The sequence below is a fragment of the Eutrema salsugineum genome, unplaced genomic scaffold (genome assembly GCF_000478725.1).
Source record: "Eutrema salsugineum unplaced genomic scaffold, Eutsalg1_0 scaffold_2, whole genome shotgun sequence".
Lineage (NCBI taxonomy): Eukaryota > Viridiplantae > Streptophyta > Magnoliopsida > Brassicales > Brassicaceae > Eutrema > Eutrema salsugineum.
Genome location: NW_006256829.1, coordinates 8,733,450 through 8,761,122, shown reverse-complemented (window position 1 = coordinate 8,761,122; position 27,673 = coordinate 8,733,450). Strand labels below are relative to the sequence as shown.

General features: G+C 36.5%; 9 protein-coding genes across 18 annotated transcripts; 4 read left to right on the top strand and 5 right to left on the bottom strand.

Moving 5' to 3' along the window:
- Positions 1-401: 401 nt before the first annotated feature.
- Positions 402-1,571, bottom strand: LOC18018581 (iridoid synthase). Its single transcript, XM_006400983.1, has one exon. It carries the CDS (start codon positions 1,569-1,571, stop codon positions 402-404), a length of 1,170 nt encoding a protein of 389 aa, XP_006401046.1.
- Positions 1,572-4,212: 2,641 nt separating this feature from the next.
- Positions 4,213-7,482, bottom strand: LOC18018579 (protein DAMAGED DNA-BINDING 2). 2 transcript variants are annotated; one of them, XM_006400982.2, is made up of 11 exons: positions 7,167-7,482; positions 6,749-6,839; positions 6,513-6,640; positions 6,294-6,416; positions 6,102-6,190; positions 5,845-5,965; positions 5,677-5,768; positions 5,431-5,572; positions 5,040-5,288; positions 4,722-4,918; positions 4,213-4,615 (listed from the first exon to the last, which is right to left on the bottom strand). In XM_006400982.2, exons 1-11 carry the CDS (start codon positions 7,398-7,400, stop codon positions 4,384-4,386), a joined length of 1,698 nt encoding a protein of 565 aa, XP_006401045.1. In that variant the 5' UTR covers positions 7,401-7,482; the 3' UTR covers positions 4,213-4,383. The 2 variants fall into 2 exon arrangements, with proteins under 2 accessions (XP_006401045.1, XP_024012133.1); XM_024156365.1 differs by having other exon boundaries at positions 4,456-4,615; positions 4,691-4,918.
- A 665-nt stretch (positions 7,483-8,147) lies between these two features.
- On the top strand, positions 8,148-9,448 carry LOC18018580 (dehydrodolichyl diphosphate synthase 2). Its single transcript, XM_006400980.2, has 3 exons — positions 8,148-8,656; positions 8,728-8,795; positions 8,891-9,448. The coding sequence occupies exons 1-3, from the start codon at positions 8,237-8,239 to the stop codon at positions 9,336-9,338; spliced, it is 936 nt and encodes a 311-aa protein (XP_006401043.1). The 5' UTR covers positions 8,148-8,236; the 3' UTR covers positions 9,339-9,448.
- A 98-nt stretch (positions 9,449-9,546) lies between these two features.
- LOC18018578 (dehydrodolichyl diphosphate synthase 3) lies at positions 9,547-11,599 on the bottom strand. The gene is made up of 4 exons (XM_024156701.1): positions 11,439-11,599; positions 10,308-10,557; positions 10,161-10,228; positions 9,547-10,082 (listed from the first exon to the last, which is right to left on the bottom strand). Exons 1-4 carry the CDS (start codon positions 11,597-11,599, stop codon positions 9,638-9,640), a joined length of 924 nt encoding a protein of 307 aa, XP_024012469.1. The 3' UTR covers positions 9,547-9,637.
- A 1,983-nt stretch (positions 11,600-13,582) lies between these two features.
- Positions 13,583-15,309, bottom strand: LOC18018577 (dehydrodolichyl diphosphate synthase 5). Its single transcript, XM_006400979.2, has 4 exons — positions 15,125-15,309; positions 14,270-14,492; positions 14,108-14,175; positions 13,583-14,027 (listed from the first exon to the last, which is right to left on the bottom strand). The coding sequence occupies exons 1-4, from the start codon at positions 15,283-15,285 to the stop codon at positions 13,583-13,585; spliced, it is 897 nt and encodes a 298-aa protein (XP_006401042.1). The 5' UTR covers positions 15,286-15,309.
- A 3,385-nt stretch (positions 15,310-18,694) lies between these two features.
- Positions 18,695-20,934, top strand: LOC18018576 (LON peptidase N-terminal domain and RING finger protein 2). Its single transcript, XM_006400978.2, has 5 exons — positions 18,695-18,959; positions 19,745-19,895; positions 19,980-20,046; positions 20,146-20,371; positions 20,461-20,934. Exons 1-5 carry the CDS (start codon positions 18,892-18,894, stop codon positions 20,675-20,677), a joined length of 729 nt encoding a protein of 242 aa, XP_006401041.1. The 5' UTR covers positions 18,695-18,891; the 3' UTR covers positions 20,678-20,934.
- Positions 20,935-21,755: 821 nt separating this feature from the next.
- On the top strand, positions 21,756-22,218 carry LOC18018575 (zinc finger CCCH domain-containing protein 42). The gene is given in 3 exon segments (XM_024156384.1): positions 21,756-21,924; positions 21,927-22,001; positions 22,101-22,218. Coding segments are annotated over 2 exon segments (237 nt in total). The 5' UTR covers positions 21,756-21,758; the 3' UTR covers positions 21,998-22,001; positions 22,101-22,218.
- Positions 22,052-27,585, top strand: LOC18018719 (subtilisin-like protease SBT4.10). 8 transcript variants are annotated; one of them, XM_024156379.1, is made up of 10 exons: positions 22,052-22,079; positions 24,191-24,249; positions 24,383-24,477; positions 24,583-24,674; positions 24,792-25,044; positions 25,502-25,994; positions 26,088-26,341; positions 26,432-26,543; positions 26,632-26,845; positions 27,009-27,585. In XM_024156379.1, the coding sequence occupies exons 1-10, from the start codon at positions 22,052-22,054 to the stop codon at positions 27,545-27,547; spliced, it is 2,139 nt and encodes a 712-aa protein (XP_024012147.1). In that variant the 3' UTR covers positions 27,548-27,585. The 8 variants fall into 8 exon arrangements, with proteins under 8 accessions (XP_024012147.1, XP_024012149.1, XP_024012146.1 ...); XM_024156381.1 differs by lacking the exon at positions 22,052-22,079 and having other exon boundaries at positions 24,145-24,249; positions 26,088-26,177; positions 26,302-26,350; positions 26,398-26,543; XM_024156378.1 differs by lacking the exon at positions 22,052-22,079 and having other exon boundaries at positions 24,145-24,249; positions 25,502-25,991.
- LOC18018720 (probable NAD(P)H dehydrogenase (quinone) FQR1-like 3) lies at positions 22,190-23,553 on the bottom strand. Of its 2 annotated transcripts, none has more exons than XM_006400976.2 (4): positions 23,453-23,553; positions 23,178-23,252; positions 22,688-23,047; positions 22,190-22,614 (listed from the first exon to the last, which is right to left on the bottom strand). In XM_006400976.2, exons 2-4 carry the CDS (start codon positions 23,201-23,203, stop codon positions 22,377-22,379), a joined length of 624 nt encoding a protein of 207 aa, XP_006401039.1. In that variant the 5' UTR covers positions 23,204-23,252; positions 23,453-23,553; the 3' UTR covers positions 22,190-22,376. The 2 variants fall into 2 exon arrangements, with proteins under 2 accessions (XP_006401039.1, XP_006401038.1); XM_006400975.2 differs by having other exon boundaries at positions 23,178-23,246; positions 23,453-23,471.
- Positions 27,586-27,673: the final 88 nt, after the last annotated feature.

The window sequence follows — 27,673 nt, the reverse complement described above, 5'->3', positions numbered from 1 at the left end:
AGAAAACAATTTGATACGTAATAATACCTATAAATAACTTGGCTCCAGCCAATCATCTTGTTGTTTGAAGTATGGTCTGCCACTACTTCCATCTTATTATATTTGTGAATACATTTTCTCATATTTCAACAATCTGGTTGACCTACTTACTCATGGTTTTTGGTTTAATGATTTAGCTCAAAAGGATTTGTGGAAAACACACTATCCAATAACTCAATCATCATGAGTAATGTGTGTGTGTTTTTTTTTTGTTTTTTCGTTTAGAGTAGTAATGTGTATGTTGTCCAAACAGAAAAAAAAAAAAAAAAAACCTATTGAAGGATTAATGATCAAATACAACCGTGATATACATTGCTAATCAAGCCTAATCTTCTCAATGAAGCAAACACAAATCACTTGTCTTACAGAGGAATGAGTTTTTCATCTCTCATTACGTCAATCCAATACAATATCGAATCTAGGGTTCTATATTTCCTCTTAAACCCAAACCTATCTACTTTCTCTCTCCTTCCAAGAAGCTTAACTGGACATCTAAACAGAACATCCAAGAAAACCCAATTCGCCAAATCCTCAATCTCTGTTCGAACAAGCTTCTCCTTCACCACAATCTCATCCCATACATGTTTCCTGTCACCCATCACTCTTTCATACCAAAAACCTTCATCAAACATCGTCGTTTCATTAACTTGCACACCAAGTTTCCTCCCAATATCAGCCCAAATCTCCTTCCAAGTAAACCCTACCCCGTTAATCGCGTTAAATGCCTCACCTTTTTCACTTACTCTCCCACTTGTCGCCGCGAAAATATGCTGTTCCGCGACTAGATTCGCATCAGACCCATCAATATAACTCTCTTCCCAGCATTCTCTTGTCCCTCCAAACACAAAAGGAAGATTCAAATACTTGCATATCGCTCCATAAACACAAAGACTTCCCATGAAATTGTACAGAGTTCTTGTAGAGCTTCCCATTAGCAAACCGGGTCGTTGAGCCGACCAAACAACGGAATCACCAGAGATCTTCTCCTTCAGCAAATCCTCCAAAACGTAGTAGAAGTTCCTCCCAGTGCTCTTTCTCGGACACTCCTCGCTGTAATAACACAAACTAGAACCTTCTCCCCGAGACAGAGTCTCTCCGACCAGAGACACGTAATGCTTCATCCCCGTTTGGAGCGAGAAATGCTTTAACCTCTTAGCGTTTGGAAGAATCGCGTCCAAAGCGTTTTTCAGCATCGTCCTGTTCTGGACACAGCACTCGTCGCTGTCCAATGGATACTCGCCAGACCACGTGACCCAGAACACGTGACTCACGATGTCTTGTAATGGAGACAATTTCTTTTTGGTCTCTGATGCGTTAAGCAGATCGCAGGAGATGAAACTGTACATTTTCGTCTTGGAATTGATCTCCGGATTCCGCGCAACGCCGTAGATTCTCCAACTGGATTTCGACGTCAATAGCCTCTTCACGATCTCCCGACCCACGAGCCCTGTGGCGCCAAAGATTAAAGCGACGTTCTCGTCTTCGCTTTCCTCTGTTTTTCTTTTCATCAAGCTGCCATTTTCAGGCCCCATTGTGTTTATTAGAGAGTTCTGGAGTTTAAAGAAGATCGATGGATGTTATATAAAAGATTAACTAGTACTTAAAAAAGAAGTTGTGGGATGATGATTCAACGGGTTATCGTAGAGTTTCAAGACTCGATGCCTACCTGTTTTAAATGCTATGTTAGAATATTCAAGCAAGTTGCTTTAGTCACAGCTACGATTTAGCATAACAAAGCATAGTTTTTTTGTTCATATAAATATATCAAAGTCAACAGTGTTTGGAGTTTCATATTACATTTTTTGTTTTTGTGTCTGGGGGAGAAATTCACTAAAAATGGAGTTAATATTCGATTATTATTCTTGTGGTTAGCGTAAGTACTGTTACTTGCAACATCAGTGTTTATATATATTATTATACAAAAGAAAACAAAAATTATATTAATTATTATTTTGTGGATGGCATAGTTACATATTAGAATTTTAAAATCTACGTGTGCTGATCTCTCACTTCATTGATTTGTACTAGAGAACACTAACTCGCCACGGTGAAGAAATATTATTAGATCCGGGAAAAGATTAACATAACATTCACACTCCACCACAAACATCAATGCCAATGAGAAATGATCCTAGCATTAATAGTGATTAATAGTTATATTACCAACTAATTCTTTCATTAATCAAATAATGGTGATACGATAGATTAAACCGAGTTTATCTGAGATACGAAATGAAATTTGAATGTTTATGGTTAACCGGTGGTTATATGACCGTTTTTTTATCATGTATAAATGGAACAGTTTAACAGAATCCGATTTAATTAAAAAAATATTAAAAATTATGTATATATATATATAATTTGGGGTCTATACCTTTTACAAAAGTATTATATACCATATGTAATATACATTTAATATAAATTTTGATTACAAATACTTTAAGACTGGTCATGGGTTAGTTAGGTGTTACTAGCGATTCTGATTTCATGGCCAGTTGAAGCACGCACGGTAGGCACTAGGCACCGGTCAATAATCGATATATGTAACGTATAGACTAGGTTATGTAACTTATGTCTGTCAGTTTGTGAGCTGAGCAATGCTGCAAGAGTAGAGAGTCATTGATATGGTTCGAACCTAGCAATACCAATACCCGAGAAAACATCTGGTATAGTTATAATAATTATCTATTGGCTTAAAGGGTTATTCGTATATATAATTCTTTAATTCATCATCTTAATTTGTGGTTGTGTAATGTGTTACGTACAAAAGCCACAATTCTTATAGTTTTTAAATGAACCATCGTGTACAGCATTTTGTGCACTAATCGGACGGTCAAGATTGCGAGAGGCAGAATATGGCCGTGGCTGTTACATTGCCGGCCGGAATTTTTTTATAATTATACGCTTAAGACTTCAAGTGGGTCTCTAATGGAGTTTTTATAACAGTCTTACCGGTCAAACGGAATATTAAACGACAAACCTATTCAATGAACTAGTTACACTCGTTATAGTTTTTGTTTTATTTATTTTTATATATATAACCCAAACTCATGTACCAGTACCACAATCCAAACCAATCTGAGATCTAACTGTCACTAGATTTATGCAGTGGCCAAAAACATATAATCATATCTTCAACGAATGAACACAAATTGACCATGAGTATTTAGTTTTGATTGGTAAATATTGTAGAAAAATGTTATCGTAATTCGTAAAATAAGTAAAAACTAAATTGGTAAGTAAAAAAATGGGAACTGGCTGAGTTGCTTTTATAATTAATCTTCCTAATTAAGGAAATGTTATGAACATAATTAAAAATTGTGAAAATTTATGGAATTGTAAGATTAAATTTTTTCTAGGAGAACGAAATGGAAGAACATAAATTACAACATTCTAAAACTTTTTGATTGTCAAAACTAGAATAATTAGATTGTTTTGTTGTTCCGTTTTTTTTGGCAGGGATTAGTCAAAACCTTTGATCACGTATACGTCAATCTTGCTCATGAAACTTATTTCTGTATGAGAAGGTTGAATTATACAGTGACAATAATTATCCCTGGTCTGCGTTGGAGAGATGGGTACAGTGTATCTCTGGTCCCAAAGACATTGAAAAGATAAAAACCACACACTTGGGCTCTGTTCAAAGCTTTAAAATGGACCATGTTTTGTGGTAGACCTACACATTACTCTTCTTTCAAGTTTTTGTCTTCCTCCCTATTCTATGCATTGAATATACTTCTCATCTTAACAAAAAAAAAAAAAGAAATAGACATTTTCAAGAGCATTCAAGTTTTTAAATCTACTTACCTAAGATTTGTTTTTGTTTTTTGTTTGGACGAGTGATGACGCAATTTTATATATATATTAGAGCTCTAATTATCGGTGTTTCCTATATGTGCTTTGAAAATGTCCATGTTCAATCGTAGAGTTTTATAGCAAAACTTCAGTCGAACTTTACCGTCAAAAGAATATATATATATATATGTCAAGCGAACAATTATTTTCTAAAACAATACTCATATTGTCATACAAAAGTGACAAATGTCATTTTAAAGTAAACAAAATGACATGTTTGATATTGTAGCTCATTCTTTAGGTCCATATCGGATTATTCAAAAAAAAAAAAACACTACGATTCAAGATAACAAAATTGTAAAAGCGGAAATCAAAATAGTAAGTAATAGACATATAAATTTGACTTGAAATCCAGGGCCGTGTTTATGTTATAGATCGGCCCGTCAGCCAAAGGCAAAACAGGGCATGCTACTAAAACAGAATATGTACAAGATAACCTACAAAAAGAAAGAGTGAGTTAGTTATACATAAAGGCCATCTTTCTTCATCTTAAGTTTTTGTCTTCCGAGTAGACTTGGTTGTTTTTGCTTGAGACTTGTTGATTTTAATGCTTTTGCCTTTCGAGCTAAACATGTCGTCGTCATCGTCATCTTCATCATCGCTGCAACGCTTTTGTTTCTTTCCTTTCTTCTTACTGTCACCATAACATATCATAATCTTCTTATCCTTCTTCTCCTCAACCATCTCTGTTTTCTCCTGTGGCCGCCAGATGAACAGCGACCTACAAAAACCAAATTTTAAAACCAACTCCACACACCATGAGAAGTCATCGAAAAGTGTTTTCACTAATGGTTACCCTTATATCTATTGGATATAAACTTTCAAACCTTGAACTTCCAGAAGCTAAAACATCATCCCGCGGATGCAACTTGTTGACTGGAGTAATAGTTGTGATGTTTGGATCCATAACCTCTGCAACCAGTTGTCCATTGCTTGAATCAATGAAATCTATTGGGTGAAGAGCAGCTCCGTTGTAGTTTTCACTAATGTAACGACCAACAACAATGAGTGACTCCGAGGTATCCTGCAAATGAGCAAATGACAAATGCTATATAAAAGCGTAACTGATGAGAAAGGAAACCTCATAGATAGAGAGAGAGAGAGAGAGAGAGAGAGAGAGAGAGAGAGAAGTAATAGTATCAAACCTTAGGATCCCATTCAGCTTTGAATGGCGTCAAATGCCTATTGAAATCATGGCTATGAACAATCTCTCGGCTTGGCAAATCCAAGTTCCCAAAGATAGAGTCCCATATTCGAATACGGTTGTCCTGAGACGTCGTGAGGATTTTTGTACCTGATGATGGAGAGAAATAAGCAGAGTTGACTACTCGTTTGTGTGCAAGATCATTAAGAGAAGCTCCAGGTTGTAGTTTACGCATATCCCAGATTCGTGCCTGAAACCGTAACCAAGTGAATCTATTAGTGAACAAGCTCCGTCAACAATCAGCTAATCAAAACTACACTAAGTCAAAAATGGTGTCTAAACAATATCAGACCAGAAAAGCATGATCTTAAGATTCTCTTTGCTAGACTTACAAAATGATCGTTCCCACAACTGAGAAGAAGCTCAGGCTGAACAGGGTTGCAGTCAAGGCCAACAACTTTGCTTCCGTGCTTGTTTCTAAGCTTGTGTATCAGAATTGGCTCACCCATTCCGTTATTAGAACGGTGGTCAATCCTTTTGCACAAAACATCACGAGAAAAAATAAGTCAAGACGTCCATTTAAAAGATATCAAAGACGGCTCGTCTACAGACAGTTTAAGGATAATGAAATCACTTACATGTGAAGAAACCCAAAATTATCACCAGCAAGCACTACACCTTTCTCCGAGTTTATATCCATACCGTACAACATTTTCCAACTACTCGGGCCCTATAAACGAATGATATGTCATATCAGGAGAATGGTGCACAGAAGAAACTTCAGAGAAAAGAGGCGAGAATGTGACCTGCCATCCATCGGGGTTGAGATTCAGCAAAGTTGATGAAGTTCCAGTTTCCAGGTCAGTATAACCAATCGTTCCATCAGAGGATGCAGAATAAACCATGTCATCATTTGTGGGACTAAACCTGAAGTAACGAGAAAAGCAGAGAAATTTAATTCAACTAAAGACACGAGCTTCTGTTTCCAGGTACAGACACCTAAATGCAGAAGTAAAAATCACAACATATCCAATGAGATTGAGAGCCAGAGTAATAAGCTTACCGCATGTTATTCACTTGTACAGAGTGTATGTTTCCGTACACACTCTTCTCATACACTTTAGCAAAATCCCAGACTCCAATTTGCCCTTTCTTTCAGATCGTGAACCATATGACCAGCAGAAACGATAAGAAACGCAATTAGATAATGGAGGCATAACTTTCATATCATATGAATGTTGTTCAATTCTAAAACCTTATCTCCAGAGAGAAGAATGTTGTTCCTTGTTGGATGGAACTCCAAACACGTAACACGTCTACTGTGGTAACGAATAACTGCACAATGCACTTGATCCGGGATCACATATGGTGGTTTAATCTGTATAAACAGAGAAAGAGAAGAGAGGTATACATATACTCCAGTCCAATAAATCTCATCAGGAATCAAATTACAACATCATACAAGCAGTCTTACCGGTGGAATTCTCGATTGGAGTTGACGCTTGAACACAAAGTCTATAGGGTTCTTTGTATTCCTATGAGAAGTTGGGAGTATTCCGTGGTCAGTAACCACTCTATGGGGGCATGACATTGTGGTGTGGCCTTCAATTGGTGGTGCAGTCAAATGCAAAATTATTGAGTAAATCAACATTATGTCCATTCATTACTATTTAGGCATTGAGCAAGTATCGATTAAAAAAAATAGCGCACCAGGCATTTTGCATAAGAAGCAAGGTTTCATAGGACAATCGATATATGTTGCTCCTTTAAATCCAGCTTCATGACCAGGCTGTTTACAGACCTATAAATCCAACATGAACAACAACAAGAACAAAAGGAACAGTATTAAACACTCAAAGAGAAACACCAATATCCTAAGAAACAACGAGGTAAATTACAGGACTTCTAAGTAAATCCACTAGCTTTGATTCCTATGATGAGCACTGTACAGTGTGTGATACTTAGAAACATGTTTTGAAATAGAAATCAAAATCCAAAGTCATTATTTTTGATTCCGTAAAGCCTACCCAGAAGTGAAACCGTAAACCAGATAAAAACTCAACAAACTCAAAAATGAAAGCCGCTAAAAGGTCGCATTAAAAAGTTAGGGTTTCTCCAAGAGACTTACTTTGCAAACTTTCTTAAGCTTAACGGTAATGGGTGCTTTCCCTTTCGCTTTATTCTTCTCCAATTCAATTCTCCCTCCATTTTTGACCGCTTCGTCTTCTTCCTCCAACTCCGACAAAGGGTAATTTTCTTCTTCTTCTTCTTCTTCCTCTTCCTCCGAACTTAACTCGGAATCTGTATCTCTAGCAATGACGATTTCTGGGTCCGTTTTTCTTCTGTTCCTCGTTAAACCCATTTTGGGTAAAAATCTAACGACACGAGTCACACGACCAACGGAAGAGAATACGAATAAAACTGTTTTGTTTCTTTTTGGGTTCGATGACGACGTTTAGCCGGCGCAAATTGAAGCCGGTCAGGTCGGTGAACGGTTAAATTGAATTTACGCTGAAGAAAACACTTCGTTACCCCGTTTTAATGACCATTATACCCCTTGACTTCGGAAATCATGTCCTTACCCATAGGGTACTTTTGGTATTTAAGCATATAGGTGTCGTGGCGGGAGAAGTTGAGTCGTGGCGAATTACAGGCCGGAAGTAAAAAGTAAAAACTCACTTGGCTCACGTGCGAATTCTGAGATGGGCCCTTTGATTCAGATCACAAATGGGCTCTGGACCCAATTTTCATTCATGTCATAAATAAAACTAAACTGATTGCAAAATTTGCATTACATTTATTAGCTTCTATGATTTTTTTAGTTGAACTTCTGGTGAGAATTGTTTGTAAGGCATTTTTTTTTTGTTTTCTTAACGTTGTTGTCAGATTTTGTTTTCTTAAAAATTGGAAAAAATTAGGAGACGTGGACGAATAGGAACTTATATAAACCACACAAAAAGAAGAAAAGAAGAATTGGAGCTTCAGACCAAATTTCATAACGATAAATTTGGTTTTGTTTTGTGGCGCTCAATTTCGAAAAAAAGCATAATCGCCTTGAACAGAGACAAAACACGACGTCGTTTTCAATCCCTCACCAGAACCATCTATGGAGGCCGTTGGTTTCATCGTCTCCGCTTTTATACAATGCCTTCTTCTTCTTACCAACCCACAAACCCTTGAGAGTAAGAATCGATTAAGATGCTATCCTTGCGCGTCCCTGCTCCTACATCCCTCTATTTCCGGCGGTTTAACGCCGGAGCTTTAGAGCGGCGGTTAGGTAGAGATTGCTTTCTCTCTTTCTCGCCGGGTTTAGTGGAGAATCGTAGAGGAATCGGATTCGGAGTCGGAGTCAGATCCGAAAAATCGGAGACGACGCCGTTTACGGCAGCGGAGGAAGAAACTTTGCCGGAGGGGCTCCAGCCGGAGCTGATGCCGAAACACGTGGCGGTTATAATGGACGGAAACGGAAGATGGGCGAAGAACAGAGGTCTTCAACCTTGGGATGGTCACAGAGCCGGCGTTGAAGCTTTAAGAGAGATCGTTGAGCTTTGTGGTAGATGGGGAATTCAAGTTCTCACAGTTTTCGCCTTCTCTACTGATAATTGGATTAGACCAAAAGTAAGATCCTTTATCTCAAAATCACAGCTTGATTTTAGTTCTTTGATTACTGATGGTGTTTCTCTGTACAGATCGAGATTGATTTCTTGTTGAATTTATTCGAGAGAACGCTCAAATCAGAGCTTGAGACCTTAGCCAAGTAAGTATGGTTTTTAATCAAAGAATTTTTTTGTTTTTTTTTTTTGTGGTATATACAAATTATGTCTCAAAAGCTAATCTCTTTTTTTTGTGTAGGAACAATGTTCGGATATCGATCATTGGAGACTCATCGAAACTTCCAGAATCTCTTCTGAAAGTCATAAACGAAGTGGAGGAAGTCACAAAGAACAACACAAGGCTTCAGCTAATCGTAGCCGTTGGTTACAGTGGGAAATACGATGTTCTACAAGCGTGTAGAGGCATCGCGCAGAGAGTGAAAGATGGTGAGATCGGAGTTGAGGAGATAGACGAGAGACTGATCGAGCAAGAACTCGAGACCAACTGCACCGAGTTTCCTTACCCGGATCTATTGATAAGGACTAGCGGTGAGCTGAGAGTGAGTAACTTCTTGTTGTGGCAATTAGCTTACACGGAGCTCTTCTTTGCTCAAGAGCTTTGGCCTGATTTCGGTAGGAGCGGTTTCATCGAAGCCTTGATGTCGTTTCAGCAGAGGCAGCGACGCTTTGGTGGTCGAAAGTCTTGAGCTTTCTTTTGTTTACAACATATACAAATTGGTATAAATAAGAAACTGTATATGATCATTTGTAGCTATATATGGATGTTTTAGACCTCAAGAATTAGGTTCTTGAGATACCGCAGTTTCTTGTTTACTAATAACTGATACATGCATACGAGTCAAGAAACAAGATTTATATGAGTGAGTTTCTCAAAGAAACGTGGATTAGCCGAGAAAAAGTCACAACAATGCAACCATCTCTGAAACTAGGTCAAGTAACTTGACAGAAAAGCCTTGATGAACAGAACATGAGAATCAAATGTGGATCAAACCCTGCAACCAAAACGTCTTTCCCTGCGCTGATACGATGTAAGGGCCTCTAGAAGCGAATCCTTGTTGAAATCTGGCCAGAGGACTGGCGAGAAGAAGAGCTCGGTATAAGCGAGTTGCCACAAGAAGAAGTTACTAATCCTCTGTTCTCCACTAGTCCTAATCATTAGATCAGGGCTTGGGAACTCGGTACAATTCGTCAGAAGCTCTCTATCGATCAATGCCTCGTCTACATCTTCCTCTCGGATCAACCCTTTTTCTGATTTCTTCACGATACTCTTGCAAGCGCGTACCATGTCGAATCTCCCGCTGTAATCTATTGCCAAGATGAGATGCCTATTCTTGTAGCTTTTCGTTGCTTCCTCTATCTCGTGGATTGTTTGGAGAAGAGATTCTGGGATCTTCGTTAGATTCCCGATCACAGAAACGCGAGTTTCCTCTCTGAAACAACAAGATCTTGAGTTTATCAACAACAACAAAATAAAACAAGATTTTGGTGATTATATGAGCGATCAATACCTTTGGAAATATTGGATCTTGGAGCTGAGGTAGTGTTGGATCAAAGACATTAAGCCCTTAACCTCAATCTTGATAATATCCAAAAAAATTGTTAAGAGTCAATAATTGTATGAGATTGTAACCTATAATGACTTTTAAATTTCATACCTTGTGTCTTCCCCAATTCTCTGTGGAGAAAGCAAAAGCTGAGACAGTATGAATCCCTAGTTTAAAACAGAGCTCAGTGAACTCTATAAGCCGTTTAGCTCCGGCCTCATGGCCTTGTGCAGTCATCAATCCGGCCTGTTTGGCCCATCTCCGGTTTCCGTCCATTATCACCGCCACGTGCCTCGGCATCAGCTCTCTCCGAAGCCCTGTAGGTTGCTCCTCCTCTCCGACCACATAGATTCCCTCGTCACTACTTAAACACAAAAACCTAAACTAAGTCATAAACATTTAGCATGATATATAGATTTTAACCTAAAGCATCAATTTTCTTTATATTTCATTTTCTGGTGTGTCATCTTTTAAACAAAACAAAGAAGAGACAGAACAAAACAGAGTAAAACTTTGCTATTCTTGTTATATTTTTATTCTACTAAGCAAAAAACAAGTAGGCATTTTACCCCCAAAAAAACACAAGTTAGCATTGGCCACTCTGTTTTTCTTTGCCTTTTAGATGAAATAGAGAAAGTAGAACGATGAATCTCTCTGTCGTTAGTAGATGATTATCATTCAATGAATATTTCGATGTAATTGTGCACTGAATTTCATCAGATGTACATATAAATGAAAAAAATAAATGATGAGAGAAAATCTTGAAAACTTTTCAACTGGACTATGATCCAACTAATAAGTCTTGTAGCAAATAATAAAATTAATATACGATATTTATTTAGTAAACTATTTTGGTTCAGTCTTATGATTATTCCCTCTTAGTCTCGCCGAGCCGGAGAACAGTTGTTGATAAATACCCTTTTGGGACATAAATCTTTCCTCCTAAGAATTTCTAACTAACGACACCGATCCTTTTCTTCACTAGCTTACCACACACTCATGCACACTTGTAAATTTAAATCTTATGAATATTGTCTCCTTATAATAACACATAGTGGTTTACTATTGCACTCGAGTTTTTTTTTTTCTTTCTGAGAAAGAGTTAGTTCTCGGACATAGCTGGTTATGCAAAAGTTATAGGACGGTTGTAGATTTCATGACTAATATTAGCTTTAAAATTTGAGTTAAGAGACTAATACAGAGGCATAACTACTAAAAGTATGATTAGAAAAAGAAAACTACCGTTTCTCGTTGTGATCATCGTCCTGACAAGCTGGGGGTTTGATGAATCTGAGGATCTTTAGCACAGGAAGAGGGAAGCATATATTGCTTGTAATGAAAAAACAAGGGATGAGAAATAGAGGAAAGAGGAGAGAAAAAGGAGAAGAGAGAAGAGACAACATTGTTTTTTTTTTTTTTTGAACAATGAGAGAGACAAGATATTGTTCGACTATTGAAGCTTTCTCTAATTATAAAGAATTCGAAGATAGTTCTCTCTACTACACTAAGACAAGTCAGTCATACGTATTAACCTCATACGTGGAGAAACTTGAAAATTATTTTGATTGTTTAATCACTTAAAAAGATCTAATTTTGTTTTCTTTTGTCGGCAGGATATGAGATCTATATTTTATATCGTCTGCGACTCATAAATTTCCTGTTAATACTACTCCTAATCCTAATACATCAGTGTGGTACCACTTACCAGTCCCTCCCAAGAGTATTGATGATGTAATCGAACTCAGTCTGGTAAAATTCAAAAAAATAATGATATTATTTTATAATTGGTTAATTGTTGAACTAACACCACTATTTTTTTTGGGATTTTGTAACTTACGTTTAACATAACACCCACAAAGTGTTGTTTTATTTTATTAGTAATGCTGCATAACAACATAGATTTTTTTTTTTTCAGAAGGCCACTTAACAATTTAACTTTATATTTAAACACCTCCCAATTAAAATTTTTACCTACTTTTTGACTTTTTCCCCCATCCTTCTAGTAATGATTTCTCGTAATATTAAATATGGTACTCAAAACGAGACACAAGTTTGTCAACTTGAACGTGATTTTTATATTAACTAATTTTAATTTTTTTCTAACCTTGATTTTATCTTTTTCCAGCTTCACTAGGCTTTGAGAAACCACGTGATTGGTTTCTTGTACCACAAGTTATCAATTTCAATAACAACTGATGCAGCGTACGTGAAGCAGATAATAACACATGCGACACATAAAATATGGTAATTCATTCGTAGTATGAAATCTTACTAGATATGCGACAATATAATTATTTATGCAACCAAAGCATAGTAGTTTGATAGAAAAAGTCAGATCAGCCGAACATAGGACACACATGAAAACAGAAAAAAAAAAAAGAAAGAAACATAACAGAGGATCAAATGCGGATCAAACCCGGCAGCCAAATCGCCTCCCCGACCTGTTTTTCCGGCCACTATAATCTCTCTGAATTAAGTAGATGATAGCTCAATCAATGAAGTTATTATCAGTTTCATTATAAATTTTGTTATCTACCATTCGAACCTAGTCGACTTCCATCGATCGAGGATGTCAATTGGGCTGGCCACTTAAAACTAAATCTTGAGGCTCAATCGGATCAGGCCTAAAGAAAGGTCACATTTTGTCGTATCATGTAGTCGAACAAAGAATTTCGTACATTGAAGTAATGAAGTTTGTCATATGACCGTCTTTTATTACGTGCAAGTGTAACTGGTGCGTTCAGGCAGATAAGAAAGGTTATCTGATTCTTCTAAAAATATGTATACATTTAATTTGGAATTCCTGATATATTATTTTTTTCTTTTATCAAAAAAAACAAGGGGCTTTTTTTTAACACATCAAATATACTTTTAATAAAAAAAAGTTACCACACACTTCAATAGTTTGAGAAGATTCGAAAATTTGTATAAGTTAATAGTATTAGTTTGTGGTGGAGCCAGAGCTGGTTTCTTAACGTATACAACCAAAATTATTACACAATAATACCATGTTATAGCCTCACCAATCATAAAATCTAAACGTAGACGTTTACATTCACTTTTTACGTTTATATGTTTAAATGATATGGTTTTTAGTTTTGTTAATTGAAATGATATGGTACTACTTACAAGTTACAACATGTTAGATAACTTTTGTTTTTTTTTTGCTGTAAGAAAAAAAGACAACGGTTTATTTAAAATAGTTATTAAAAAAAATTGAAAACCTCCATGTATTATTTGTTTAATAGACAAAAAACCAAAATCAAAATAACATTTTTAATTAGGAAACGTAAAAAATAAACGCAAATATTTAGGTTTGAAACAATTGAACCACTAGTTTTCCGCACATTACTTGAACAATTTTGTGAGATATGAAATTCAAAGTTTTAAATTCGTCGACCAAACCGCCTCTGCCTTTGCTGGTACCAAGTCAAGGCCTCAAGATACTCAGCCTCGCCGAAGTCAGGCCATAGAACATTAGGAAAGTAGAGCTCAGTGTAAGCAGATTGCCATAAGAAGAAGTTACTGATCCTTTGCTCTCCGCTCGTTCTGATCATTAGGTCAGGGTTTGGGAACTCACAACACTTTGTCATCAACTCTTTCTCCATCGTCGTCTCGTCAATATCCTCAACTTGAATCAGACCCTTTTTGGCCTTTTCCGCAAGACTTTTGCAAGCTTGTAAGATATCAAATCTTCCACTATAGTCTATCGCTATAATGATTTGCTTCCTTATGTAGCTCTTTGTAGCTTCTTCCGCCTCGCGTATCAAACCTAGAAGCGACTCGGGGATTTTTTCCCGGTTTCCTATAACTGAGATCTTGATTTTATCTCTGAAAAATCAATGAAAATATTGATATGTGTATCTATAATGCTTCAACAAAAAAATGGACTAAAACAACAAACTAGGTACCTTCGTAAGTTAGGCATCTCATTCTTTAAGTATTTTGCAAACAATGCCATCAAGTAGTTAACTTCATCCTGATCAAAGAAAATTAAAACGGAATCATAACAATAAAAATATAAGAAAAAACCTTGAAACTTTTGTTTTTTTTTTATATATTTTAATAATCACCTCAGGTCTTGCCCAATTTTCAGTGGAGAAAGCAAAGAGTGAGATAGTGTTTATCCCCATAGCGAAACAGTCCTTAGCATTCTCCGCGAGTCTTCTTGCTCCAGCTTCGTGACCTTCGGATGTCCCGAGTCCTCGTTTCTCCGCCCAACGTCTGTTTCCGTCCAATATAACCGCCACATGCTTTGGCATTCTCCCTCGTTTCTCTTTCGCTCCCGTCGCACCACTACAAATTAGTAAGACCATACAATTTTATTTTTGAGACTTTCCATATAACAAGCTGCATATCTTGGCTTCAAATCGTTACACCATACGAAGCTGAAGAAACAAAAACGTGCTAGAAAAGAAAGTGCAACTGTGCACTGTCATTTTATCTACGCTTCGTTTGGTAACCATTTGGAGCCCTAGCTAGTAGAAAGTTATAAACCTACGTGAACACGGCCCGTTTTTCTAATTGACATCCGATATACCCAAACTAATATATATGTAAGTATAATCTGCCATATCGAGGTAGTCCTAATGCTAGATTTCAAGTTTAAGATAGAAAAAAATTAAGATTTCAAGTTTAGATCATATTACACTTCGTAGAGGATTCTTCTAATACAGTTATCAGTCCATGAGACGCGGTTATCAATAAAATTATACACTGATAAGAATTAAGTGTGTCATATATAAGTGATATTAAAAAAGAGAGAGGCGATTTAAGACCTTTCAGTCCATGAGACGCGGTTATCAATAAAATTTCACATCAGACGATATTCATAAGACCTTTCAAATTGCCAAGTAAAAAAAAGAAAATATAATTGAGGAGCTTAATATATTAACAAGTGAAAAATATGATTAACAAAAGCAGCCTACCCTTTCTCGTTCCTCTCTTCCGCATCATCGTAAGCTGCGACTTTGATGAATCTGAGGATATTTTTCGAGGAGAGAGGAACTTTTAGTCGCCGAGAGATGAAGAGACCAGAAATGAGGAAAAGGGCAAGAAAAGTCAAAACAACTGAGAGTAGAGACACCATTGTCTTTTGTCTTTGCTTCAATATGTGTTTAAACTAATGGACTCGTCTATCTAATTTATAAAAGAGCGGGTTTAAAGACGCACATGATCAATGTAACCTTCTCTCTCTCGCACTCGCTCTTTGTCCCTCCATGATGCTACGCAAAGACAGATCATATGTATTTAAGGTTGATACGATCGTACGACACTTGAAGTTTACAATATGGTTTCATCACGTGGTTTCCTTATTAATTTAAGACATATATATATGAGTTCAGATTTCTACATTTAATTAGACCAATATAACTTTTAAATTACATCAACGATGTCTCGTAAAATATTCAAAACTTGGTATCCCAAAAGATGCAAACTGTGGTAATGTAGTATGATCTTAACATTGATTAATGTGGAAGCTAGTCGTATCTGTCTGCATGCATGATGCTAATAGTTTTTTCCTCTTTCCATGTGAACAACCTAGAATTTTGAGCATTGTATCCATGTTATTCAACAACTGAACGACCATGGTGTATTTATTTTAATATAAATTTAATATTATAAATAATAAATTAAAATGAAATTAAGTAGATTCAATCAAATCTACAAGTTTTTTTATAATAGAAAATCTCTAATTTAATTTTTTTTAAAGTTGATTCTTTTATTCGTGAAAATATTTTAAATCGTTGATGACTTAATGAGATCGTATCATATTTCTAAACCAATTTAGGATTTAAATGGCCGGAGCATATTAATAGCAGAACATGCAAAAGTAAACATATTCGAACATGAGACTTACGTACTAATATTTGAGAATTATTTTTCTATTTTTTAATCCTTAGAATACGCAACTCTAGTAAATTGTTATACAATTTATAAATAAAATAAAAACTCTAACATAATGCAAATTGAGCCGTCTGTCGCAATTGTATGGTTTCATTTCATGGTAAAATAGGAAACTTTAAAATCTTCTATTAGATAAGTGGTGATGGAGTGACGGAAAAAAAAAAACACTCAGAGTAACCTTTACCCATGAGTACATTTCAAAAGGAGGGTCGCTTAAAGATTTTGAATACGACATACATGTCGCGTAAATATATAACTATATTTTATTTATTTCGTTTGCATATTATCATATAGTAAAATTCAACTTCCTGTGAGATACAAATATGACAAAAATATGTTTAGTAGTAAATTTTCTATTTAATTTCAATATTGATATTTAATTTGTGTAATTCAAACCTTGAGATATTAATACTAATGATTGTAGACAAGAAATATCAATATTGAAAATGCAAAAACTTTTGCACGATTACCAACCAAATGTTTAGGACAATAACTTCTGATACACGTAAAATTTCTTGATACAAAATTCAAATGTTTACGACTATAACGTCTGATACATGTAAAATGTTTTGATAGAAATTTCTTATATACATGCGTTCCTAGTACGAGAAACAAATGCTTAAAGAAAAAGCTGAGCCCCTCCTCTCCGATTCCAATTCTCGAGTGTAAAATCTTAACATTTAGTTTTCTATTCGTCCTAATCTGATTCAACTTATTAGTGTATAGCCTATTTATTTTTATGGCAGTACAAACTTTAAATATTGCGATGCATATACAATGGAGGATCACTAAGGAGACTGTTAGGAGCTCTTATCCACTTTTCTAATTGTCGACACCTAGCATTTCTCTTTTATTTTACTCTCCCACATCTTTATCTAATTTTCTAATATCTAATTTTCTGTTGATCAGCGTGGTGGGAGAGTTCCGCCTAGATGGCTCCATCTTAACTTATTGGACTTCTGGTAAATAAATAATTTTTGTGACTTAATTTTTTGTAGAAAATAATTTTTATTGTGTGAGCCATAGGTCTAATTGGGTCTGGTTGGCGCATTCTTTGACAAGATAAATTTCTTGGCATGTAGTAGTCTTAAAATATCGGTGAAGTAGATTTTAACATGAATAAATTTAATTTTTGAAGGTGCTTTGTCCCTTTTTATATACGCTAGCTAAGAGTCATCGTGAGTAACCTTACCCAACCCAAGTGATGATGACGGACTAGATAGTTACCGGTTAATTTATGTTGCCATGTACTAAACATCAAGTTGTCTATGTTTTTGTGGAGCCGGGGACAAAAAGATAAAATAAAATAAAAGAATCTTTAACAAAAATAAAATAAAATAAAATGTTTGGTAAAACTTATGCTAAATGACACGTCCAAATTAAATAACTTGAAACTAAACTACACAACGCAAAGTTATATATATAATGCAATAAATACAGACAATTCGCAACATCCTTGTTGCTTTGTTGGCATATTGATAGTATTAAATTGAAATCTCCTGCATCAATCCCTATCCAAGCCTTTTACTTGGTCCAATGTAATACGGACATATGTACAACCTTTGGACCTCAAAACTCATACAAAGCCTAATCTACTACGAACCTTTTTCTAGTCAAGTTGGAGTGGAGACGCCTAATATTTATATATTCTTTCTGAAAAAGATAAATATCTGAATACAGAATTTAATCGACGTTACATTGCATTCTATTTTATATACGTACAATAGAATTCATATTATCTTCCAATCAAGTTTTCTTACATCATTCTCAGCTACGGAAACTTATAATAGCACCACATGTCATTTATTAATTGGAATTGTAACAATTAAAAAAAATTATCTTGTTAAAAAAAACTCACGGCACCCCGTCATATTATCAACAGTTGATGTCTACGTAAACAAATGGTATATTGGTATTTTCTCTAATCCCATTCGTAACCTCTTTTTCGTACTACCTGAAAGCATTTTGGTATCAGCTAATCTAGTTGGGTACTTTTATTTACTAAAAAACACTATATTAAAGTAATTTTCTAACTAAAACTCAACATTTGGTTATTTGATTTGCATAAAAAATTGTGGCATTATTTTTGAATTACCATGTTATCCGGTCAAATTAGTTATATTAATCTCTATGTATAATCCCTAGGATAGCACAACCTTTTTTTATAATCTTTTTACTCAAGGAATACCGGAACTATATATAAAAGATGTTTCAAACAGTGTTCTAACACATTTCTCCATTACCTTTTCATGTTGGTGGTTTTACATCTTTTCAAAATTGTGTTAGTGATAGATAATAATTCAGATCAAGTCAAGCTGATAGTGCGCGAAATACTATTTTACAATAATAAGGTGTATGTCAAAATTATTATCACCAAGTGGCAATCCTCTAATGGAAACTGACGAAAAACGATGGGTACGCCAAAAGCAGGAGATTAATTAACAAACCAAACCTCCCTATTGGATTAAGGGCATAATTGTCAATTCCAAAGGAATTCACGACTTTTCTTGAAAAAGCAACTTCGAGAATCGTAACTGATAGCGCTTAAGAGGTTTTAATCAAGAAAAACCCCGAAAATTACAAAAGTACCACTCCTCCTCTTACTTTCTCTGTCCTGATTTATGTAAATTTTTCTGATCATCGGATTGGTTGAGACATCAAAAAAAAGGAAAACATCGAGATTTTTCCTTTTTGTTTCGCTCTCGTTCGATGCTTTTGAATCATTATTGTTTACTTCTGCGTCCTCTGTTCGTTTGATGGGATTTGTATTCCGGGAGATTCACTTGCCATGGCCAAATTGTCTTTCAAGGATTCCCTCAAAGCTCTAGAAGCCGATATCCAACACGCTAACACACTGTAAAACCCTATTTTCCTTCTTTGATTTTATCGAATTTATCGGCTTTTATGATTCTTATAGAAAGTCTCGATCTTTTTCCTAATCTAGTTGTGTTCTGTCGTTTATGTCAGCGTCCAAGTTGAGTTTTAATCTCTCTCATGTGTCTAACATCTTTTCCCCTTCTTTTTTGATTATTTGTTTGTTTGGTTTGATTTGCATGTAAGATTATATAACTGAAGGGTTTCTTTTTGTTTGAAGTGAAGTCTGTGAGAATTTCTTTAGGCTCTGTAGCTCGATTCTCATGAGTGTGGTTTCGAGTTTATTCTTGTGGTGTTAGAGTTGAGAAATTTGACGCCCTGTGTGACTCGAAATATTATTAAGTACTAGGAGTGATAATTTTGTTTTTTGGTTTTTTTAGTAGAACAAGAAGTATAGTTAATAGCCTCAACTGATTCTTGGGATTCTTGTTCTTGAATAGTTGACTTGAAGCTGAAAATTTCAGTGGCTTCTCTAGCTGAATCAGTAATGTTTTCGAACCGATCAATGTCTGAGCTGGAACAGCTCTTTATCTGTTTGAAATCCGAGGCAAGCAGTCTTTGGCTAGATTAATATGTGGAAGGAGAATGTTTCTGTGATTGCATCAGTGATCTTAATTGAATGTTAAATCTTTACACATATACTTGAACTGATCAATACTCAAACTACATCTTTCTCTGTTTGAAATCTGTTTCATTGTTAGAGGTGCTTATGATCTTTCTTGCGTCTTTTTTGTTTTTTGTGTTGTCTTCCTATAAATGAATAACAGAGCTCTAGATTATCCTCGGGAGAAAGATGGAGCGCGTGTTCAGATGAGATTATCGTACAGCCCGGCTGCTCAGTTTTTTCTTTTTCTTGTACAATGGACTGATTGTCACCTCGCTGGTGCCCTCGGTTTACTCAGAGTTCTTATCTATATGGTACTTTGTTTTTTCACTACATTCACCATACTGTTTCATTGTGATTGTTTGATTAACTTGTTGAGTTATATATTTGGTATTCAGACTTATGCGGATGGAAAAACAACAATGTCGGTTCACGAAAGAAAAGCCAGTATTAGAGAGTTCTACGGTATATGTTTATTTGGCAGTGATGTAATTATCTGATAAACGAGGTTGATTTCGCTTATGCTTATGTTTGTTTGTTGCTGTTTTGGTAATTTTTCTGTAGCTGTAATATTCCCGTCGTTGTTACAACTACAAAGGGGTATTACAGAACTAGAAGACCGGAAACAAAAAGAGGTCTGCAGTATGCGTTACAGAAAGAAAGATGAAACCGAAAAGTCAGAGATTGAGATTGAAAGGGAAGAAGAATGTGGAATCTGTATGGAGATGAACAGCATGGTCGTGCTTCCAAACTGTACTCATTCTTTGTGCCTCAAATGTTATCGAGATTGGTAAGTCGATAAAAAATTGCTTCTTTTGTTTGAGTGTTGAATGTAACCGGTCTGCTGAAAAAGGGTCGTGTTTTTTTTCCTTTCTTTAGGCGAGAGCGGTCACAGTCATGTCCTTTCTGCAGAGACAGTCTTAAAAGAGTAGAATCGGGTGATCTCTGGATGTTCTTGGAAAAAACCGATGCAGTGAATCTCTATGCAATCGTGAGAGAGAACCAGAAACGGTTGTTTGTGTACATTGAGAAGTTACCACTGGTGGTTCCAGACCAAGCGTTTGCGTCTTCTCCATATGATTGCCATGTGAGGTGAAGAATAAAAAATGGCCAAGAACGGTTCTGGTTAATCTTTATATGTATATTGGAGACTTTTTCAATTTGGGAGGGGAAAAGGAGGACTCATTTGTATATTTATTAGAATTAAGTAGAAGTCTAGAAGTAGTAGTTCCGTCTGAATCTTTTTAAACTCTTCTTTTTACCATTTTCTTGGGAAAGTTCCACTTACTTCTTTGCTTTTTGTCTCTGTTTTAAGGAGATGACTACTAATTCACTTTGTTTTGGTCTCTGTCTTAAAGGTGATTATGAGCTAAATGCCCTAAGCACTCCAATTATTAAAAAAATAATTCAGAAAATGAAATAAAACACACTATACCATTTCTTATAAAAATTCAGAAGTTGCAACTTGCAGGTCAGTTGGTCATTGTTCACCTTATGGAGGAACACTATTGTCACGGTTAATACTTTTATGAAAATGATTGATTATTTATTTTAAATTGTCATTGTTATTGCTGAATTTTTTTTATGTATTTTAACTGTTAAATGATTTTAGGTGTACATAAGAGTAGGTGATCAGTAGAAGAAATCAGATGTTAGAAAAAAAAACGTAGGTGATTAATAATTAAAAAAAAAATGTTGGTGACCCGACCCGTCATTAAATTTGGGTCGAGCTTGGATGGATCCGGCCAACATAATCCGACCCGCTCAATTCAGCGCCCTTTTGTTAACGACTTGCGCGTCTCCCGCGAAATTCGTTTCGTTATTGGCAATTGCATCATCTAGGGTTACTCCGATTGAGAGAATTGATTTCAGCATGATGAATCCATTGACATCGGTGAAGCAGATACAGAGCATTAACTCCACAGAATCGGATCTAGGGATCTCTGACGAAGCATCTTGGCACGCCAATTTCAAAGATTCAGCCTACGTTTCCGTCGGAGGCTTACCGTACGATCTCTCGGAGGGTGATCTCCTCGCCGTTTTCGCCCAGTATGGATCTCTTACATTGTGAATTTGGTATACTCGAGGGTGATTCTTATATCTGATGTTAGTTTTGATTGAGCTTGAAGATATGGTGAAGTTGTTGATGTGGATCTTGTTCGAGACAAGGGAAATCAATGGGATTTGCGTTTGTTGCGTATGAAGATCAGAGAAGCACCACTCTTGCTGTTGATAATCTGAATAATGCTAAGGTTTTGGGGTGGATCATAAAAGTGGACCATTGTGGTGGATACAAGAAGATAGAAGAGGAAGATGAAGAGACGAAGCAGAAGAAGAGAGAGGCTCGTGGTGTATGCAGAGCTTTTCAGAGAAAGGAGTGTACTCGTGGAGATTCTTGCAAATTCTCCCACGATGAAAGAGTAAGAGATCACATTCCATCTCAGATATACATTACTTGACTTAAAAAAACATGCTTTCAAGAGATTTCTTCTCATTTGATTTTCCGTTTCTATGGACAGAGAACTGCGAATACCGGTTGGGGTCATGAAGGTGGTAGAAGAAGTTTCAGGTGAGATCAAGTGAAGATCACAATGACATAGAGGATAAGTAGTGATATAGTTCATATTGATATCAAGTGGTAATGCTTTACATGATCAAATGTCTCTGAGTTTTGTTGACCATTAGCTACACAGATGTTTTTTTTGTCTCTGTATATGATAGATCTTATTTTCAGGCTTCTCCTCCTTTACATTTACAGATAAATTAGTACATGAAAGAACATTGTCGATTCGGTTCTAGACAGGAGACCGCTTCTTGAGTTTCTTGGCTATACCTGCAAAGTACTTACCATGGTAATTTGCCTGCTGAATCTCCAGCTCAGTTGGCTCGCGCGACCCATCAGCTGCATAAGTCCCTGAGCCATACGGCGAACCACCTTTCACCTCTTCCATCTCATACATGCCTTTACCAAATGTGTACCCCAACGGTACAAATATCATCCCATGATGAGCCAGTTTTGTCACTGCCGTCAATCTGCAGTTTTAAAAATCAATCTTTTAGACTATATACTCTTCTTCTTACATTACTTAGGACTATTTGTTCTTACGCAGTGAGTTCTTGGCCTCCTCCGTGGAAACCTGTACTCCAGAAGATTCCGGCGGGTTTCCCGGCCAGAGCCTGTGAAGTCCAGAGGTCATATGTGTTGTCAAAGAAGGTCATGAATTGTGACGCCATCACTCCGAACCTAGAAGGAAAACCGAACATGAATCCGTCTGCTTCCGCAAGTTGCTCTGCTCGAATCTCCGCCACATCGTCTGGCCTTGGAGCGGCTTTCACTTTCTCCAGTATCTTCTCAGGTAATGTCTCCGGTATTTGCCAGAGTGTTGCTTCCACGTCTGGAACGGCGTTTGCTCCTCGGAGAACCTCTCTTGCCATTGTCTCAACGTGGCCGTGCAACGAATAGTACCTACCGTCAAAACCAAACCGGTAAGACAACTGGCACAGAATCTCGTTCTGTCTGAGCCAGTATATATAATCTTGACCAGAAAATTGAGCGCCTGTTGATCAACTTGGCACGAATCAATTTTAAGACTCACACTATGTAAATCTTGGTGACAGCCATAGCTTAGGGCTCGAAGCTTCGGGCAAAACCAGGATTCCTGTCCCTGAGACTAAGAACACGAATGTTAAAAAAAATTGAAGATCTGATACTTTTCGATTATTTAAAATCGAAGTTTAGATATCGATGCAAAGACGCTATATATTCCCCTTGACGTCCGAAAATTTGTTTTATCCGAATTTTCCATAAAAAAGTGACATGATTCGATTTCCAAATTAGAATCGGCTCACAAGTTCTAAGAAAGTAACTAACCTCTGTGAAAGAGCAGAAAAGAGAGAAGAGGAAACAGTTTGAGGTTCGGAGTTAGCTTCGGGAATGCTCAGGGAACATATGTCTTCAGGTTTGGTGAAGATGATCGTTTAAGAAACTGCAGATGACATGGCAAGAGTTTGACCGACCATTTTTATTCTATTATTACGGGCTCATCTTCAAGCCCAATAAAAAATGAGAAATGAGTCCTCTTTAGATAGATAGCCAGACAATGATAAACATCTCTTGACAATAAAATTAGTCATAAATATCTATAGTATTAAATATCTGAAATATATGTATATATTTATTTAGTCATTTTTACATATATTTTTAAAGTTATTATTATACAAGATACAACTTACAAAGTGGAAATCTTGTAAAATTTAATGTCCATTAATCAAAGAATATTTATAGGACAAAAAAATTGTAGTTTTTAATAAGAAAATGAATCATGTACTAAATTCTACAAATTTAATAAGAAATTTACATGAAATCCACAAAAATAATTAGAAATAATGCCAAATAGCTTGATATAGTATTCTATTAAAAGAAAATCTAAACTATTGCACTAAATTAAAATTTTAAACATACAATTATACATAAAAAACTAGTATAAAGAAAACCTTTTTTATCATGTTGATCTCCATAATATTTTAAAAAATTCTGTAACCTTTTATAATATTCGTAAGAGAATGGAAAAATTACGAGCGACTTCATTTTGTCTTCTCTCATGTGTACTTGTCTTGTTCTTGAGTTCATCAATCTCAGCAGTCACTCATGAACGTCAAGATAAACAAGTATGTTATTACAATTAAAAAGTTTTTTTTTTTTGAACCTTATATTACAATTAAAAAATTTCAATTTTTTTGTGTTTCTCCCTATGATGATCCATAATACATGATAATGAATTAATGATGCATGATAATCAAGGTATATGTTGTCTACATGGGTTCACTTCCGTCTCGACCGGAATACACACCAATGACGCATCACCTAAGTATTCTTCAAGAAGTCACCGGAGAAAGGTGTGATTTAATCAATTCCTTCTCTAATTATGATAACTAATAATTAATTTATATATTACTATGGATCGGTTCTAACAACTTATATATTCATATGTAATACTTTAGTTCGGTGGAAGGTCGTTTGGTGAGAAGTTACAAGAAGAGTTTCAACGGGTTCGCGGCGCAGCTCACTAAGTCAGAGCGAGAACGAGTAGCCAGTGAGTGTTTATCGAAACCAAACTAATATGTACCAACACTCTGGAATGATATGGTTGTTCTTGATCAAGAGTTAAATAACTTTTGTGATTGAATACAAAATTTTAATTTGTTGTTAGAAATGGAGGGAGTTGTTTCTGTGTTCCCCAACAAAAACTACAAACAACAAACGACGGAGTCTTGGGATTTCATGGGGCTAAAGGAAGGATTAAATACAAAACGAAATTTGGCCGTAGAGAGTGATACTATCATTGGAGTCTTCGACGGTGGGATTTGGCCAGAATCGGAGAGCTTTTCTGACAAAGGCTTTGGTCCTCCTCCTAAGAAATGGAAAGGTGTTTGTTCCGGCGGCGCAAATTTCACATGCAACAAGTAATGCTCTCTTTATTTATGTTTTAGAAGGTTATCTTATGGTTTTTGACTTTTTAGATGATTTTGGGAGAATTTTAAAAGGTTCAATATGATTGGTAGTTAAATGATATTAAATCTCACTTAGAAAACTCCTACAAGACCCTTGAACATATTTTAGAAAATGTATAAAATGTTCCCAATATCAATGTTTTTCCAAATCACAAGTTCCGTAACATTGGACTTTTATATTTTTTTACATATATTCTTACTAACAACACCATAATTCAAATTCATGGTTGAATAATCTGAGATTTATTTTTCAACACAAGTCATTTCAAATGTTTGATTAAACACCTGTAATACCCAATTGTTAGTCAAAGTTATATATAGACCAATCCGATAACTAATCTCTTGGTTGCTAAACATTATTAGTATTGATTTGGGCCAGAGAATATTGATAATGTTTACAATGTTTCAGCAAGTTGATCGGAGCAAGAGACTACACAAACGAAGGCACTAGGGACATCGATGGCCACGGCACACACGCAGCGTCCACTGCGGCTGGAAACGCAGTCGCGAACACAAGCTTCTTTGGAATCGGCAACGGAACGGCGAGAGGAGGCGTTCCGGCATCTAGAATCGCCGCTTACAAAGTCTGCACCAAGACAGGAGGGTGTAGCGCGGCGTATATACTGTCTGCGTTCGATGACGCAATCGCAGACGGTGTTGACCTCATCAGCACCTCCCTCGGGAGTGGCAGTGGGGCCGTCGTGTACGAGCAAGACTCGTTGGCGATCGGGGCCTTTCACGCTATGGTAAAGGGGATTCTCACTGTTCAGTCAGCTGGTAATTCTGGTCCCGATCCAGGCACAGTCTCGAGTGTCGCACCGTGGATCTTATCCGTTGCAGCCAGCACCACGAACCGTGAGTTTGTCTCTAAAGTCGTTCTTGGAAATGGCCAGACACTTGTCGTGAGTATCAAGAAACATTCTCATTTTTTGTGGTCATAGTAATCTTTCTCCTTTCGTCAATCATTACCAATGACTCTTTTGTTCCTTTAACAGGGGAAATCGGTGAATGCTTTCGATCTGAAAGAGAAAAAGTATCCACTTGTGTACGGAGATTCTGCTGCTAAGTGTAATGATAAATCTCTGGTGAATGGAAAGATTGTGGCTTGCAGTTATGCGATTGGTTCCAATTTAGCTGTTGGATTCGTATTTAGAGATAAAAGTGACCATGCCTCTGTTGGCCCCTGGCCCCTCTCTTCTCTTTCACCAGAAGACTTTAACTCTCTTGTCTCTTACGTTAACTCCACAAAGTAACAATCTTCCATCTGTTTCATATTCTTTATCTTTGATCTAGATTCCTTCAACTTTGTCCTGATATTATATGTTATACTTGTCCTCAGGTCCTCGCAGGCGACTATTCTAAAGAGTGAAGCAATCTTTAACCAGAGAGCTCCAATACTTGCTAAGTTCTCTTCTCGCGGTCCAAACACTATCGCATTTGATATTTTGAAGGTAACATATATATATATATATATATCACATTGCATGGTTCACTTTTGTTCTCTGGTCTGACGGCAGATCATGGTTAATTGAATTTCAGCCTGATATAACAGCACCGGGAGTAGAGATCCTCGCTGCCGACTCACCTTTGGCTTCACCGTCTTCTCAAATGAGCGACACAAGACGTGTGAATTATTCTGTTAGAACTGGAACTTCAATGTCATGTCCACACGTTGCAGGCGTGGCAGCTTACGTCAAGACATTTCATCCTGAATGGTCTCCTTCCATGATCCAATCTGCCATCATGACAACCGGTAAGCATCAATCTTTCAATTTCTTGCGCTGAAAGTAACCTTAGTAGACTATTAGGATCCATGGTTTCCAATTCGAAACTAATTATAGCAATGAATTATATATATATTCTAAAGATTAATTCATGTATTTTATATATTTTGTTCTTATTCGATTTCTTTGCAGCTTGGCCAATGAATGCTACTGGAACTGGTTTGGCATCGACCGAGTTTGCTTATGGAGCTGGCCATGTCGACCCAGTCGCCGCTCTAAATCCTGGTCTTGTCTATGAACTGGAAAAAGCAGACCACATTACCTTTCTCTGCGGCTTGAACTACACTTCGGAAAGGCTTAAAATCATTTCCGGTGAAGCCGTCACTTGCACTGGAAAGACCTTACCTAGAAACCTCAACTATCCTTCAATGTCTGCTAAACTTCCAGGATCAAATAGCTCCTTTACCGTGACTTTCAACAGAACCGTCACCAACCTCGGATCCCCTAACTCAACATACAAATCAGAGATTGTCTTAAATCACGGATCTAAACTCAGCATTAAGGTCTCCCCTAGTGTTCTATCTATGAAGTCAGTGAATGAGAAGCAGTCTTTTGCGGTGACTGTTTCAGGCAGCGATCTCGACCCAAAACTGCCTTCTTCTGCGAATCTGATTTGGTCAGATGGCACACATAACGTGAGAAGCCCCATTGTTGTTTATACTAGTGACTGATGAGGCCACATCCATTCACATCTATCCATCATCATCAATAAACCATCATTGTTGTTGTTATGTTGCTATGTTTTATTTTTGTTAAAAGATGTTCCCTGTCTAGCTATGTTGTATTGGGGATCTTAT